The 17,096-nt window shown below is 45.4% G+C and overlaps 1 protein-coding gene across 3 annotated transcripts in view; it reads left to right on the top strand.

Moving 5' to 3' along the window:
- The window catches only part of LOC110523341 (zinc finger FYVE domain-containing protein 16), a 32,778-nt gene extending 15,682 nt beyond the window's left edge, over positions 1-17,096 (top strand). For 2 of the 3 annotated variants that reach the window (XM_021601956.2, XM_021601955.2), the window contains exons 5-16: positions 6,394-6,570; positions 6,844-6,983; positions 7,155-7,494; positions 7,871-8,026; positions 8,466-8,690; positions 10,712-10,794; positions 11,654-11,758; positions 14,075-14,225; positions 14,680-14,923; positions 15,036-15,141; positions 15,293-15,469; positions 15,666-17,096. In XM_021601956.2, the coding sequence (XP_021457631.2) occupies positions 6,394-6,570; positions 6,844-6,983; positions 7,155-7,494; positions 7,871-8,026; positions 8,466-8,690; positions 10,712-10,794; positions 11,654-11,758; positions 14,075-14,225; positions 14,680-14,923; positions 15,036-15,141; positions 15,293-15,469; positions 15,666-15,824 (2,063 nt within the window). In that variant the 3' untranslated portion in view covers positions 15,825-17,096. The remainder of the gene's footprint in view (positions 1-6,393; positions 6,571-6,843; positions 6,984-7,154; positions 7,495-7,870; positions 8,027-8,465; positions 8,691-10,711; positions 10,795-11,653; positions 11,759-14,074; positions 14,226-14,679; positions 14,924-15,035; positions 15,142-15,292; positions 15,470-15,665) is intronic. The other variant, XM_021601957.2, reaches the window with a different exon arrangement.

Below are 17,096 nucleotides of genomic sequence, written 5' to 3'. Positions count from 1 at the left end.
CACGTGGGTGATTGAAAGATGAACTGAGTTTGGTCAGTCGTCGTGATAACTACGAAAGTTAAATGCCAATCGTCATATAAAGTCCAAAGAAGAAAAAGCCTGGAAGGAGGAGAGATGACTAGAAACGATCTGGCTAACAGTTTTATGTGTGAATTAATTGTTGGCGTAGAGGACCTTGCGCATTTCAGGTAAAATAACAGCTCCACGTTTATATCCCAGGACAAATTAGCTAGCAACTGCAAGCTAGCTAGCTAAATTGCCATTAATGTTTAATGCTTTCGACCTGTACCCAAATTAATATAATTGGTTCAGAGTTTGTTTTGATATTTCAGCCTGCGTGTTGTGATGGTGTTTGGTGTGGGGGGACAAAATCAATTTGCTCCCGTGTGGCCGGTTTGGGTACGGTGTTAGAAGAGTCGCTTTATAAAGGTATCATATTATAAAGGTATCATATTATAAAGGTATCATATCTAGAGCAACACATGACTGATGAATAGCCCTGTTTTTTAGCTGGAAGTTGTTGTGCTTGTTTGTGGCATGGTCACAGTGTAGCAAACGTCACTAGCCGTGAAATGCTTGCTTCCTCCGTCCTTGTTTCCTCAATTTATCTCAAAGCTCATTGGAGGAGAGGACCCAATGTCCCTCTCTTGGACCTCCTCTAATTGGCTTTCTGAGGAATTGAGGAAGCAAGGACTTAACAGCAAGTGAAGTTTTCACACGCAGCCTAAGAATGACCAGGGATCTTCAGTGAAGTTACATGTGCATTGTAATCTCAAGGCTAAAATGGCTACCTTGTATCAGAGAGCCTAGTGCCTAAAGTGCTTTCTTACACAGCCTGCGTGAAAGTGTTTACTTTGTTTGAGTGTGTCTGTGTGGGACTGCGTAAAAACTTAAGACCAGGTTGTGTAAGAGTGTGTGTGTGTGTGTGTGTGTGTGTGTGTGTGTGTGTGTGTGTGTGTGTGTGTGTGTGTGTGTGTGTGTGTGTGTGCACCCCTGTCTCTCTGTGTGTCTGCTTTCTCCAATCTCCTGTCGTCTCCTGCCCTCCTGCTCTACGGAACAACGACTCTAGCCTTCACTGGGAGACTGAGCTGCTATAGAAACAAAATGGCTAGAACCTCCATCCCCATTGAAAACAATGCTTTTCTATGTGCTCACAGATCACTACTAACCAGTGATTTACGTTGCTCTATGCTGTTATTGGTGAGTGGAGATAAATCATGTGGAATTAAAAAGCGTTTTTGTTCTATGCATCCCTTCTCTATGGTTCTGCTTCCCCGGTCGGGTGATGAAGGACTTTATCCTCTCCAGAGACTGAGCTGAGGTTAGAGTCAGGACATTATGACTGGTGCAGAGAGGATGGGGAGAGAGAGAGGATGGGGGGAGAGAGAGGATGGGGAGAGAGAGAGGATGGGGAGAGAGAGAGGATGGGGAGAGAGAGAGGATGGGGAGAGAGAGAGGATGAGGAGAGAGAGGATGGGGAGAGAGAGGATGGGGGGAGAGAGAGGAGGGGGAGAGAGAGAGCAGGGGGAGAGAGAGAGGATGGGGGGAGAGAGGATGGGGAGAGAGAGAGGATGGGGAGAGAGAGAGGATGGGGAGAGAGAGGGGATGGGGAGAGAGAGAGGATGGGGAGAGAGAGAGGATGGGGAGAGAGAGGATGGGGAGAGAGAGGATGGGGGAGAGAGAGGAGGGGGAGAGAGAGAGCAGGGGGAGAGAGAGAGGATGGGGGGAGAGAGGATGGGGGGAGAGAGGATGGGGAGAGAGAGAGGATGGGGAAAGAGAGGGGATGGGGAGAGAGAGAGGATGGGGAGAGAGAGAGGATGGGGGGAGAGAGAGGATGGGGAGAGAGAGAGGATGGGGGAGAGAGAGGATGGGGGAGAGAGAGGATGGGGAGAGAGAGAAGATGGGGAGAGAGAGGATGGGGGGAGAGAGAGGAGGGGGAGAGAGAGAGCAGGGGGAGAGAGAGAGGATGGGGGAGAGAGGGGATGGGGGGAGAGAGAGGATGGGGGAGAGAGGGGATGGGGGGAGAGAGGGGATGGGGAGAGAGAGAGGATGGGGAGAGAGAGGATGGGGAGAGAGAGAGGATGGGAGAGAGAGAGCAGGGAGAGAGAGAGAGGATGGGGAGAGAGAGAGAGGATGGGGAGAGAGAGAGAGAGAGGATGGGGTGAGAGAGAGGATGGGGTGACAGAGAGGATGGGGTGAGAGAAAGGATGGGGGAGAGAGAGCAGGGGGAGAGAGAGCTAAGTAGTTATGGCTGAGAGGAGTCAGGACGTTGGTGTGTCCTTGACTGTGAGTGTGGGACTGGAGCCACCTGACGCAGTGAGAGTGTGATACACACACACACACACACACACACACACACACACACACACACACACACACACACACACACAGCACCTTGACTCCCTTTCTGGCACAGACACACATACTCCGAGCTTCTCTGCGGTCCAGGGACAGGCTGGTGTGACTATTCTATTCTCGGCTCCTTGTCTGCTGTGTGAGTGTGGTAGAGATTGCGTGTGAAGGAGAGAGGGGGCCGTCTACTTTGCTTGGGCCTGTGAGTGCTGGGACAGAGTGATGTGATGCTCCCTCCCTCCCTCCCTCCATTACTCTCTCCATTGCTCTCATCAGTATGGGGAGCAGCCTGTGAGGTTCTCAGTACACCCCCCTGCCTGCCTGGAGTCTGCGGCTAACGCAGCTAACGGCCCAGTGGGGCTAACAGAGCTAGCTTCAGTCACTAGCATCTACTGTAACAAGGCTAATATAGTTAGCTTCAGCTAATACAGACAATTTACATTCAGCTAACTGGGGCTAGCGTCAGTAAGGCTAAGTAGGTTAGCGTGACCAAGGGGACTGTCTTACCTGGGAGTTTGGAGGAGTGAAGACGAGGAAAAGGTAAGATGGGAACGGACTTTTGTAAAAAGAGAAGGAGAAGCTTGATGCTCTAGCTCATACTGGTTTATCTGTCACCATCTCATTCTCTCTCATACTGGTTTATCTGTTACTATCTCATTCTCTCTCATACTGGTTTATCTGTTACTATCTCATTCTCTCTCATACTGGTTTATCTGTCACCATCTCATTCTCTCTCATACTGGTTTATCTGTTACTATCTCATTCTCTCTCATACTGGTTTATCTGTTACTATCTCATTCTCTCTCATACTGGTTTATCTGTTACTATCTCATTCTCTCTCATACTGGTTTATCTGTTACTATCTCCTTCTCTCTCATACTGGTTTATCTGTTACTATCTTATTCTCTCTCATACTGGTTTATCTGTTACCATCTCATTCTCTCTCATACTGGTTTATCTGTCACCATCTCATTCTCTGTTTGTTGTTGTGGTGCGCAACGTGGAGAACTTTCTGCGTGATGTCTCACACACACACACAGACACAGCATGCATGCTGCTTACATACACACACGCTGAATGTATTTCAGGTCATGTCTGTGTTTATCTGTATGGGCTTGTTGAGTCTGCTCCCAGCTTGGTGAAGGACACTGACTGCTGGCGTTGTTATGCTGTGTCATTCTGTCAGTCTGAGATCAAGGTGAAACTCTTCAACTGTCTGAAACTCTTCAACTGTCTGTAGGTGTGTGTGTGTGACTTTGTGTTCCAGTGTTTGTGTGCGTGTTCCAGTGTATGTGTGTGTCCCTGTGTGTGTTTGTGTGTTGTACAGGTAGCCTGACAGACTGTTAGCTCGGGTCAGTCCAACCAGGTTGATAAAGATCATATGACGTTACATCACTATAATGCAGTCCAGAGCCCAGTCAGCACTTCTCTCCTCCCCTCATTACGTCATCACTCACTTTCCTTGAATCAACTCCTCTCTCTCTCTCTCTCTCTCCCTATATATATATATATATATATATATATATATATATACACAGTGCCTTGCGAAAGTATTCGGCCCCCTTGAACTTTGCGACCTTTTGCCACATTTCAGGCTTCAAACATAAAGATATAAAACTGTATTTTTTTGTGAAGAATCAACAACAAGTGGGACACAATCATGAAGTGGAACGACATTTATTGGATATTTCAAACTTTTTTAACAAATCAAAAACTGAAAAATTGGGCGTGCAAAATTATTCAGCCCCCTTAAGTTAATACTTTGTAGCGCCACCTTTTGCTGCGATTACAGCTGTAAGTCGCTTGGGGTATGTCTCTATCAGTTTTGCACATCGAGAGACTGAAATTTTTTCCCATTCCTCCTTGCAAAACAGCTCGAGCTCAGTGAGGTTGGATGGAGAGCATTTGTGAACAGCAGTTTTCAGTTCTTTCCACAGATTCTCGATTGGATTCAGGTCTGGACTTTGACTTGGCCATTCTAACACCTGGATATGTTTATTTTTGAACCATTCCATTGTAGATTTTGCTTTAGGTTTTGGATCATTGTCTTGTTGGAAGACAAATCTCCGTCCCAGTCTCAGGTCTTTTGCAGACTCCATCAGGTTTTCTTCCAGAATGGTCCTGTATTTGGCTCCATCCATCTTCCCATCAATTTTAACCATCTTCCCTGTCCCTGCTGAAGAAAAGCAGGCCCAAACCATGATGCTGCCACCACCATGTTTGACAGTGGGGATGGTGTGTTCAGCTGTGTTGCTTTTACGCCAAACATAACGTTTTGCATTGTTGCCAAAAAGTTCAATTTTGGTTTCATCTGACCAGAGCACCTTCTTCCACATGTTTGGTGTGTCTCCCAGGTGGCCTGTGGCAAACTTTAAACGACACTTTTTATGGATATCTTTAAGAAATGGCTTTCTTCTTGCCACTCTTCCATAAAGGCCAGATTTGTGCAATATACGACTGATTGTTGTCCTATGGACAGAGTCTCCCACCTCAGCTGTAGATCTCTGCAGTTCATCCAGAGTGATCATGGGCCTCTTGGCTGCATCTCTGATCAGTCTTCTCCTTGTATTAGCTGAAAGTTTAGAGGGACGGCCAGGTCTTGGTAGATTTGCAGTGGTCTGATACTCCTTCCATTTCAATATTATCGCTTGCACAGTGCTCCTTGGGATGTTTAAAGCTTGGGAAATCTTTTTGTATCCAAATCCGGCTTTAAACTTCTTCACAACAGTATCTCGGACCTGCCTGGTGTGTTCCTTGTTCTTCATGATGCTCTCTGCGCTTTTAACGGACCTCTGAGACTATCACAGTGCAGGTGCATTCATACGGAGACTTGATTACACACAGGTGGATTGTATTTATCATCATTAGTCATTTAGGTCAACATTGGATCATTCAGAGATCCTCACTGAACTTCTGGAGAGAGTTTGCTGCACTGAAAGTAAAGGGGCTGAATAATTTTGCACGCCCAATTTTTCAGTTTTTGATTTGTTAAAAAAGTTTGAAATATCCAATAAATGTCGTTCCACTTCATGATTGTGTCCCACTTGTTGTTGATTCTTCACAAAACAATACAGTTTTATATCTTTATGTTTGAAACCTGAAATGTGGCAAAAGGTCGCAAAGTTCAAGGGGGCCGAATACTTTCGCAAGGCACTGTATATCTCACCCTCTCTATATCTCACCCTCTCTATATCTCTCCCTCTCTCTATATATATATCTCACCCTCTCTATATCTCTCCCTCTCTCTCTATATATATCTCACCCTCTCTATATCTCACCCTCTCTCTATATATATATATATATCTCACCCTCTCTATATCTCACCCTCTCTATATCTCTCCCTCTCTTTATATATATATCTCACCCTCTCTATATCTCTCCCTCTCTCTATATATATATATCTCACCCTCTCTATATCTCACCCTCTCTCTCTATACAGTGGGGCAAAAAAGTATTTAGTCAGCCACCAATTGTGCAAGTTCTCCCACTTAAAAATATGAGAGAGGCCTGTAATTTTCATCATAGGTACACTTCAACTATGACAGACAAAATGAGAGACATAAATCCAGAAAATCACATTGTAGGATTTTTTATGAATTTATTTGCAAATTATGGTGGAAAATAAGTATTGCAGGTAACCATGGTTGACAGAGGAAGAACAATGATTCCAAGCACCACCCTTCTTTTGAAGCTTCCAGTCTGTTATTCAAACTCAATCAGCATGACAGAGTGATCTCCAGCCTTGTCCTCGTCAACACTCACACCTGTGTTAACGAGAGAGTCACTGACATGATGTTAGCTGGTCCTTTCGTGGCAGGGCTGAAATGCAGTGGAAATGTTTTTGGGGGATTCAGTTCATTTTCATGGCAAAGAGGAACTTTGCAATTAATCTGATCACTCTTCATAACATTCTGGAGTATATGTAAATTGCCATCATACAAACTGAGGCAGCAGACTTTGTGAAAATTAATATTTGTGTCATTCTCAAAACTTATGGCCACGACTGTACCTACCTGTCTCTCCCCTCCCTCTCCCCTCTAGCCCAGGCGCTGGAGCGTATGAGGAGTCCACCAGGTCCGAGCCCCAACCCCAACGTCCCGTCAGAGTACTGCAGCACCATCCCCCCCCTGCAGCAGGCCCGGGCTGCAGGCACCCTCAACTCCCCCCCGCCCACCGTCATGGTGCCTGTCTCCGTGCTCAAAAACCCTGGCAGCGACAGTACGTATGCAACCCTACATGGGCCGTTGTAGTCGCTAGTTGTGTAACAGTAGTCCCAAAAGCGTAAACATCCGGGTACTCTCCATACAATAGCTTATTCAGCCACAGTTTGGTTATGTTTACATTCTTTATTTTTTATTCTGATTTTCTATTTCTTGTTTTATTTTCTGTTTGTTTCACATTTATATTAATTTTGACACTCTAATCTAAACAACAGTTTAAATGAAAGGGAAAGTGACAGAAGTTCCTGTCCCTGTGTGGTGCATGTGTCAGGTTGTCCTCGTGAGCAGAAGCGTGTGTGGTTTGCAGATGGCATCCTGCCCAATGGAGAGGTGGCCAACACCACCAGGCTCTCTGTGACTGGCAGGAGGGGCTCCCAGGAGTCCAGCCCTGTCACACCTGACCCACCTACGGTAAGAGGCATCATACACACACACTGAGACACACGTATGTGGCTAGACCCCACACAGAAACACACATAAAGAGCACATACACATGTAACCTGGACACATACATACATGTATCTCTCTTTCTGTCTGTTAATACGTCTATTCATCCATATCTTATCCGTCTGTGTCCTCCAGGCTGGCAGCAGAGTGTCCCCTGGCTCTGCAGCGGTGTCGGAGGGTGGTGTGTCGGCCTCAGTCGAGGTGGTGCGCCCCCCAGTGTCAGGACCCTGGGACTACAGCCTGCTGTGTGGGGTGGGGGGCTGTGTAGAGAGGAGCCCCAGTCTGCTGCCAGAGGATGAGGAGGGCTTGCCACCTCTACTCATCACCACCGGAGAGGAGGAAGGAGGAGGGGATCTATTGGTGGAGGAGCGCCCCGCCCCCTGCCAGATCCTTCTCCTATTGGAGGAGGGAGGGCCGCGACCTTTGACCTTTGTCCTCAACGCAAACCTGCTGGTCAACATCAAACTGGTCACCTGTGAGTTGAACACCCATCTCTACTCTCCTATTCTTCCTGGGGTACATCTCAATAATGTGAAGTGTCTTCCTCTTGTCTCCTTTCCTTCATCTGCACTGATCTGTAAAGACGGGACAAGTGAAACAATGTAGCCTACCTGATGCCTACTGGGGGCTAGCTTTCACCTGTCCAATTCTTTCAGATCAGTTCTTATTAAAGGAAAGGTGATAAGGAGAGAGTATTGAGATGTACCCCTAGGCCCATTCTAAAATCGAATGTGTATCCTGTGTGTATCTCTGTTTTTTTTTATCAGATTGTGGTCATAGGTGTTTTGCAGGCAATGTGTGTCTGTATTTGTCTGTGTATCCTCACTGTGTGTATGTCTACTGTGCTGTAGACTGCTGTAGGAAGTGCTGGTGTCTGGGCTCCAGTGGTCTACAGACTGTGGGACAGAGGGAGGTGGTGTTCATCCTGGAGGTTCTGCCAGAGGAGAGGGCTCTGCCCAAAGACCTGTTCACACTCTACCTCTCCATCTACCAGGACGCACAGAGAGGTAACACACATACCAGGACACCCACACACACACACACATACGCACTCTGTCATGCCTCTCCATCTACCAGGACGCACAGAGAGGTAACACACATACCAGGACACCCACACACACACACATACACACACACGCACTCTGTCACGCCTCTCCATCTACCAGGACGCACAGAGAGGTAACACACATACCAGGACACCCACACACACACATACACACACACACGCACTCTGTCACGCCTCTCCATCTACCAGGACGCACAGAGAGGTAACACATATACCAGGACACCCACACATACACATACACACACACACGCACTCTGTCACGCCTCTCCATCTACCAGGACGCACAGAGAGGTAACACATATACCAGGACACCCACACATACACACACACGCACTCTGTCACACACTGCCCACTATGTGTCTCTCCCTCCTCACCTCCAGGGAAGTATGTAGAGGAGCTGGGCAACGTGGCATTCACAGGTAGTTTCCTGGGGAGTAAGGAGCACGGCGGAGTGCTGTTTTACTCCCCTACCTTCCAGCCCCTGGAGGGCCTCTGTCTGCCCCCACAGCCCTTCCTCTGTGGTCTGCTCATCCAGAGGCTGGAGGTGCCCTGGGCCAAGGTGTTCCCCCTCAGACTGCTGCTACGGCTGGGAGCAGAACACAGTGGTGAGCCCCCAACAGTTACTAGCCTGTCTAAGTTCAGTGGAAATAAATACACTGAGTATACAAAACATTATGAACACATGCTCTTTCCAACACTTAGACTGATCAGGTGAATCTATTGATGTCACCTGTTAAATCCACTTCAATCAGTGTAGATGAAGGGGAGTAGACAGGTGAAAGAAGGATTTTTAAGCCTTGAGACAACTGAGACATGGATTGTGTATGTGTTCCATTCAAAGACAAAAGATTTAAGTGCCTTTGAACAGGGTATGGTAGTAGGTGCCAGGCGCACTGGTTAGTATCAAGAATTGCAACGCTGCTGGGTTTTTCACACTCAACAGTTTCCCGTGTGTATCAAGAATGGTCCACCACCCAAAGGACATCCAGCCAACTTGACACAACTGTTGGAAGCATTGGAGTCAACATGGGCCTGCATCCCTGTAGAACGCTTTCAACACCTTGTAGAGTCCATGCCCAGACACATTGAATCTGTCGTGAATGCAAAAGGGGGGGTGCAATTAAATATTAGGATGGTCTCCTTAATGTTTTGTACACTCAGTGTACACTATATATACAAAAAAATGTGGACCCCCCTTCAAATTAGTGGATTTGGCTATTTCAGCCATACCCATTGCTGACAGGTGTATAAAATCGAGCACACAGCCATGCAATCTCCATTGACATTAGAATGGCCTTACCGAAGAGCTCAGTGAATTTGAACGTGGCACCGTCATAGGATGCCACCTTTCCAACAAGTCAGTTGGTCAAATTTCTGCCCTGCTAGAGCTTCCCCGGTCAACTGTAAGTGCTGTTATGGTGATGTGGAAATGTCTAGGAGCAACAGCGGCTCAGTCGCGAAGTGGTAAGCCACACAAGCCCACAGAACGGGACCGCCGAGTGCTGAAGCGCGTAGCATGTAAAAATCCTCTGTCCTCGGTTGCAACACTCATTACCGAGTTCCAAACGGCAACGTCAGCACAAGAAGCAACGTCAGCCGAAGAACTGTTCGTCGGGAGCTTCATGAAATTTGTTTTCCGTGGCCGAGCAGCCGTACACAAGCCTAAAATCACCAAACATCGGCTGGAGTGGTGTAAAGCTCGCCGCCATTGGACTCTGGAGCAGCGTTCTCTGGAGTGATGAATCACGCTTCACCATTTGGCAGTCCGAAGGACGAATCTGGGTTTGGTGGATGCCAGGAGAATGCTACCTGCCCCAACGCATAGTGCCAACTGTAAAGTTTGGTGGAGGAATAATGGTCTGGGGCTGTTTTTCATGGTTTGGGCTAGGCCCCTTAGTTCCAGTGAAGGGAAATCTTAACGCTACTGCTTAGAATAACATTCTAGACAATTCTGTGATTTCAACGTTATGGCAACAGTTTAGGTAAGGCCCTTTCCTGTTTCAGCATGACAATGCCCCCGTGCACAAAGCGAGGTCCATACAGAAATGGTTTGTCGAGATCTGTGTGGAAGAACTTGACTGGCCTTGACAGAGCCCTGACCTCAACACAATCAAACACATTTGGGATGAATTGGAACACCGACTGTGAGCCAAGCCTAATCGCCCAACATCAGTGCCCGACCTCACTAATGCTCTTGTTGCTGAATGGAAGCAAGTCCCCGCAGCAATGTTCCAACATCTAGTAGAAAACCTCCCAGAAGAGTGGAGGCTGTTATAGCAGCAAAGGGGGACCAACTCCATATTAATGCCCATGATTTTGGAATGAGATGTTCGCAGTTGTCCACATTTGGTCATGTAGTGTTCATGGTAATTCATTTTAGAAGGCTATTCACTTTGACTGGTTTTCAAAGTCAAATCTGTTTTGATAGTTGTTTCAAACTTTTGAACTTGATCAAGTCCTAGATATCTGCTGTAGACTGGAGGCTACTGCGATCACCTCTGCTTTCACTTTACACACGTGCCCATAACTTACAGTAATGACATGGTGGAATAATAATGAAATTATTATAACAAGTGTTTAGATGAATGTGGAGCCTGATTCTAATGACCTTTGTTTTTTTTTGCAGTGTACCCCAGCACTCTGGTCAGCGTCCGCTTCAGAGAAACTGTGTTCAGAGAGACAGGACACACCATCATGAACCTGTTGGCTGTAAGTACTGAAAACACACACACACACACACACACACACACACATGGTTATAAAGAATAGCTGGAGTCTTTTATTGTAAATCTCATGTATTTTAGAGTATTTCCTTTTCTTTTAGCAATTTGATCATTCTAAAACATTGATAATAACCATTCACATCACACTGAAGCCAGGCAGTAAATGTAGGTCTCTAGCCCTGATGTAAAGTTAAGACCCGTCTCGCTGATCGTCTGTGATGATCACTGAGCCGTATGCTGTGCAGTGTGTTTTCCCGCAGGAGGCCAGCCAATATTGCTATATTGTAATTATTTCACCACTATGGCCTATTTATTGCCTTACCTCCCTTATCCTACCTCATTAGCACACACTGTATATATACTTTTTCTATTGTATTATTGACTGTATGTTTGTTTATTCCATGTGTAACTCTGTGTTGTTGTTTGTGTCGCCATGCTTTGCTTTATCTTGGCCAGGTTCCAGTTGTAAATGAGAACTTGTTCTCAACTAACCTACCTGGTTAAATAAAGGTGAAATAAATAAATAAAATAAAATTAGAGACAGAGGACCGAAATGACACACAGAGCTAGATCAGGTCTCCGATGGGAGAACATACTGCAGTAGTTTGGTTCCCTGCCAGCTGTTGTCTGGCGGAAGGAGAGGGGAGCCTTTAGTGGTCTCAGGTGGTACAGCAGTTAGGTTTGCTGCCTTCAGAACACATGAACGAACGAACGTCTCTCTCTCTCTCTCTCACTCACACACAGTGTGTAATTTCTGTCCAATAATGACTTTAAAGAGTAGTGTAGGCCACATACTATTAATGTCCCCAAAATAAACCGGTGACGTGTGTTTTGATCCTTCACAGGACCTGAGGAACTACCAGTACAGTCTGCCTGCTGTGGAGGGTCTGAGGATCCACATGGAGATGGGCCACAGCTACATCAACATTCCCAAGAGCAGCTTCCCTGAGGTAAGACCAATGTGTGTGTGTGTGTCTCAGGGTTCCCAGGAAAACACCATTCTAAACAGCGCACATGATGCGAGCAGTTCCATAGCCTATGTGACAGAGATGAACATCTCTTTTAGAAATGTTGAGAGGGAAGATCTAAAGATGCAACAACTAGCATGGGTTGTGAATATGACAAGGGTTGTGAATATGACATGGGTTGTGAATATGACATGGGTTGTGAATATGACATGGGTTGTGAATATGACATGGGTTGTGAATATGACATGGGTTGTGAATATGACATGGGTTGTAAATATGACATGGGTTGTGAATATGACATGGGTTGTGAATATGACATGGGTTGTGAATATGACATGGGTTGTGAATATGACATGGGTTGTAAATATGACATGGGTTGTAAATATGACATGGGTTGTGAATATGACATGGGTTGTGAATATGCCATGGGTTGTGAATATGACATGGGTTGTGAATATGACATGGGTTGTGAATATGACATGGGTTGTGAATATGACATGGGTTGTGAATATGACATGGGTTGTGAATATGACATGGGTTGTGAATATGACATGGGTTGTGAATATGACATGGGTTGTAAATATGACATGGGTTGTGAATATGACATGGGTTGTGAATATGACATGGGTTGTGAATATGCCATGGGTTGTGAATATGACAAGGATTGTGCCTTTAGATGCTGGAGAAAGTTGATTGAAAAACCAATAGAACATGATAAATACTGTTTTGAATGTCATTTGAGTGTGTATATATAAAATAATTCCATAATTCTTATGGTCGGAATTTGGATAGGCTACTTTGAAACAAAAAAAGTCCTTGTTTTAAACAATTATGTTTAAATAGTTTCAGAAAAGCTGACTGCCTCCACTCAGGGGGGGGTAGGTATACAGAAGATAGCCCTATTTGGTAAAAGACAAAGTGCATATTATGGCAAGAACAGCTCAAATAAGCAAAGAGAAATGACAGTCCATCATTACTTTAAGACATGAAGGTCAGTCAAAATGGAAAATGTCAAGAACTTTGAAAGTTTCTTAAAGTGCAGTTGCAAAAACCATCAAGCGCTATGATGAAACTGGGTCTTATGAGGACCGCCACAGGAATGGAAGACCCAGAGTTACCTCTGGTGCAGAGGATACGTTCATTAGAGTTACCAGCCTCAGAATGCAGCTCAAATAAATGCTTCACAGAGTTCAAGTAACAGACACATCTCAACATCAGCTGTTCAGAGGAGACTGTGAATCAGGCCTTCATGGTCGAATTTCTGCAAAGAAACCACTACTAAAGGACACCAATAAGAAGAAGAGACTTGCTTGGGCCAAGAAACACAAGCAATGGACATTAGACCGGTGGAAATGTGTCCTTTGGTCTTGAGTCCAAATTGGAGATTTTTGGTTCCAACGGCCGTGTCTTTGTGAGATGAGGTGTGGGTGGACAGATGTTTTCCACGTGTATTTCCCACCGCAAAGCATGGAGGAGGAGTTGTTATGGTGTGTGGGTACTTTGCTGGGGACACTGTCTGTGATTTATTTAGAATTCAAGGCACACTTAACCAGCATGGCTTCCACAGAATTCTGCAGTGATACGCCATCCCATTTGGTTTGAACTTGGTCCCACTATCATTTGTTTTTCAACAGGGCAATGACCCAACACTGACCCAGGGTGTGTAAGGGCTATTTTACCAAGAAGGAGAACGATGGCGGCAGGTAGCCTAGTGGTTGAGTGTTGGACTAGTAACCGAAAGGTTGCAAGATTGAATCCCCGAGCTTACAAAGTAAAAATCTGTCGTTCTGCCCCTGAACAGGCAGTTAACCCACTGTTCCTAGGCCGTCATTGAAAATAAGAATTTGTACTTAACTGACTTGCCTAGTTAAATAAAGATAAAATAAAATAAATATTTTTTTTAAATGGAGTGCTGCAATAGATGACCTGGCCTCCACAATCCCCCCCGACCTCAACCAAATTGAGATGGTTTGGGATGAGTCGGACCGCAGAGTTAAGGAAAAGCAGCCAACAAGTGCTCAGCATATGTGGGAACTTCTTCAAGACTAGTGGAAATGCATTCCAGGTGAAGCTGGTTGACAGAATGCCAAGAGTCTGCAAAGCTGTTATCAAGGCAAAGGGTGGCTATTTGAAGAATCTCAAATCTAAAATATATTTTGAATTATTTAACACTTTTTTTTGGTTACGACATGGTTCTATTTCTGTTATTTCATAGTTTTGATGTCTTCACCTATACATTGTAGAATAACAGTGTTTTTATAACTTTTGACCGGTAGTGTATATGTGCGTGTTTTCCAGATGCTGAAGGTTGTGAATGCGTCTAACGAGCATGTGATCAGTGTGGGTGCCGGGTTCAGCTCAGAGGCTGACTCCCACCTGGTCTGTTTCCAGAACAACGAGGGCACCTATCAGACCCAGGCCAACAGCCAGCCTGGCAAGACACGCACAGGTCAGTAACAACCCAGATTGCCCACTAGAGGTCAGAATAAACTGTTTGTTTCTTTTGCTTCAGAAACCAGGGTCGTGTTCATTAGGGCAAAATCTAAAATGTTTTGCAACAGAAAATGATAAAGAATGTTTCTTATTGGACAACGACATGTAGCCCACCCCTGTTTCGGTCAGTGTTTTTTTTCTATTTGGTGGATAATGAATATGTCCCACATATGAAGCAGGTGTTTCTTTTGGAGTTGTGGTCTTGACTAGTTGAAACATTAAGTAGTCCTTGCTTGTCATTCTGTTTGTTAAAACATATTATTTGTAATTAAATGAAAGAATATACTTGATTTGTGTCTTTGTCTTTTATCAGTACCAAACCAGAATTCAAACTAAATGGGTAGATCTGCTGGGATTTTATCTATGATATTGTGTTATTCCAACCAGTGTATTACTGTGTTATTCTATAGTGACAGGGGCCAGCTTCGTGGTGTTCAACGGGGCCCTGAAGGCCTCGTCAGGCTTCATCGCCAAGTCGAGCATCGTGGAGGACGGCCTGATGGTTCAGATCCCCCCAGAGACCATGGAGGCCCTGCGTGCCGCCCTGAGGGGGCAGACTGACTTCCACATCCCCTGTGGCAAGGCTGACGGAGGGGAGCTCCGGGACAATGTCACCGTCCGCTGGATTGACTGGAGTTCCCCCGTCAACGCTGGGTAAGGGATATGATACACACCAAAACATACAGACTCATATACACGTCATGGGGATCTTCTCCCTGGTGCATGATTGGTCAATTCATGAATTTATGTGTGTATGTCCCTGTAGTGTGATCAGTAGTGTAGACAGGAAACCTCTGGAGGGGGTCCACAGTGTAAGGATGCAGCAGGACACAGAATTTGAGTCGGACGGACGCACCATCAGGTGTACTGAGGTAGGACACAAACACACAGGTCATACATACAGACATGGAGTTCTGTTCACCTTCTGAGTCACATCTCTCTGAAACACACACACATTCAGTCACTCAAACCTGTCTGTCTGTACCTGTCGAACGCCATCCTTCTGTCTGTCTCTCCCTCCAGGTGTTCTACTGGCTGAAGAGTCCAGACATGTCCCTGTCTGCGGTGCTGCCGTCCTGCAGTGTGTTCCACAGGGAGATGGCTGTGGCCAGCTGTAGTGCTCTGACCCCTCACCTCTCTGTCCTCTCAGCCAGCGGCATCAACTCCCTCGCCCTCAGAGTCTCTACACACACTGACATGGTAATTAATGTACTAACACACTGTAATGCTATGAAAGGGTATCACTTTGTGACAAATGTATCTGTGAACAGAGCTATAAAAAGATTTGGTTGATTTAATATTCTAGAAACGAGACCCACTGGAGCCAAACAAAACTGTAAGGATATTAAGGATCTTAACTGAAGTGTGTGTGTGTGTGTGTGTGTGTGTGTGTCAGGTGGAGTACCAGGCTGGTTCAGGAGGCAGGCTCCTACCCCAGCGCTATATGAACGAGCTAGACAGCGCTCTGATCCCCGTCATCCACGGAGGTTCAGCAAGAGTGCCACAGACAGCCATGGACATGGAGTTTATCTTCTACATCACACACACTGTCTAACACACACAGTCTTGCACATGGAAACACAAAAACTGTTAAACACTGTACGTTCCATTACACACACACACACACACACACACACACACACACACACACACACACACACTGCCTGGATGTCTTTTCTCAAAGTAAAAGGCTGGAGCTCAGAGGACCTTGGACAAACTGACAGAACCTGAGTACACAAACAGCCAATCAGGCGTGGCTAATAACTGAACTAAAGACACACGCCGCCAATGGCAGGACATTCCCACAGAGTCTCTCTCTGAAGGCCTTAGAGAATAGAGATGTAGGCCTTTGTTGCAGGATGGACAGTGGAGAAACTGGAACAGTGAAATGGCTTTAAGTCTGAGAAACATTATGAATGCTGCTTTAACCCACGAGGCCAAACACTTAGCACAAATAACAACAACAATCCCAAAAAGAATGAACTCTCCTGAAACTGACTTTTCTCATCTCTTCTTGCTCTGCCTTGACTTCTTACTGGCATCTGTCTGTCAGCCAGCCAAGGAACACCTTGTTGAATGTTTCCAACCGACACTGTCAACAAACTGCTTTCTTTTCTCTACTCTTCTTTTCATCTATTTACTGTATATTTAGAATGACCACATGGTAAACAGTGACAAATTATATTGAAGTTACTTGATTGACAGCTGTATGCCAAGCTTGAGAAGAGCAGCATGACATGAGACACTGATGTGCTTTGTAGAAGTTTCTAGATAAACTGTTATTTGAGGATGTGAGCACTATTTTAGAATGAGTAAATTCTAGAATGGCGTTTTGAACTTCTTCTCTCTTCATCGGCAGAGTGCAGAGTCTTGTATAGCAGACCAGTGGTCTCTCCAGTTGTGTGTTATATGTGGGGAATTCTCGGACAACCCTCACTGTCTCGTCCAAATCTATAGAAATTATATCAAGCTTTTTTAAGCTTAAAGTACTATTTTTTTTGGAACCGTTACGTAAATGGAATTGATGTTCGTATTTTTGATAGGACGTTAGCTAGCTGAGTCACTTTCGCAGGTGTCGTGCAAATGAGTCCTGAGGAGCACAGAAAAAAACAATGGACAAGAGTTTCCCCTGATGAGGAACACTTTAAAGGTATTAAAACTTTTGTCTGGCCTCAGTTATTAGCTGCCCTAGAAAGCCTTGAACCAGCCAGACACATTGTTCAACAATATCACCGATACTGACTGATGTTATTGATATGGTCCAATCTTACTGATGAAGGTGAGTGTTAATGTAACATTGATCTATATAAATTCCTATTGATGCATA

This window comes from Oncorhynchus mykiss, chromosome 5 (genome assembly GCF_013265735.2).
Source record: "Oncorhynchus mykiss isolate Arlee chromosome 5, USDA_OmykA_1.1, whole genome shotgun sequence".
NCBI lineage: Eukaryota > Metazoa > Chordata > Actinopteri > Salmoniformes > Salmonidae > Oncorhynchus > Oncorhynchus mykiss.
Note: the sequence above shows the minus strand (reverse complement) of the source record. Positions and strands in the feature narration are given on the sequence as shown.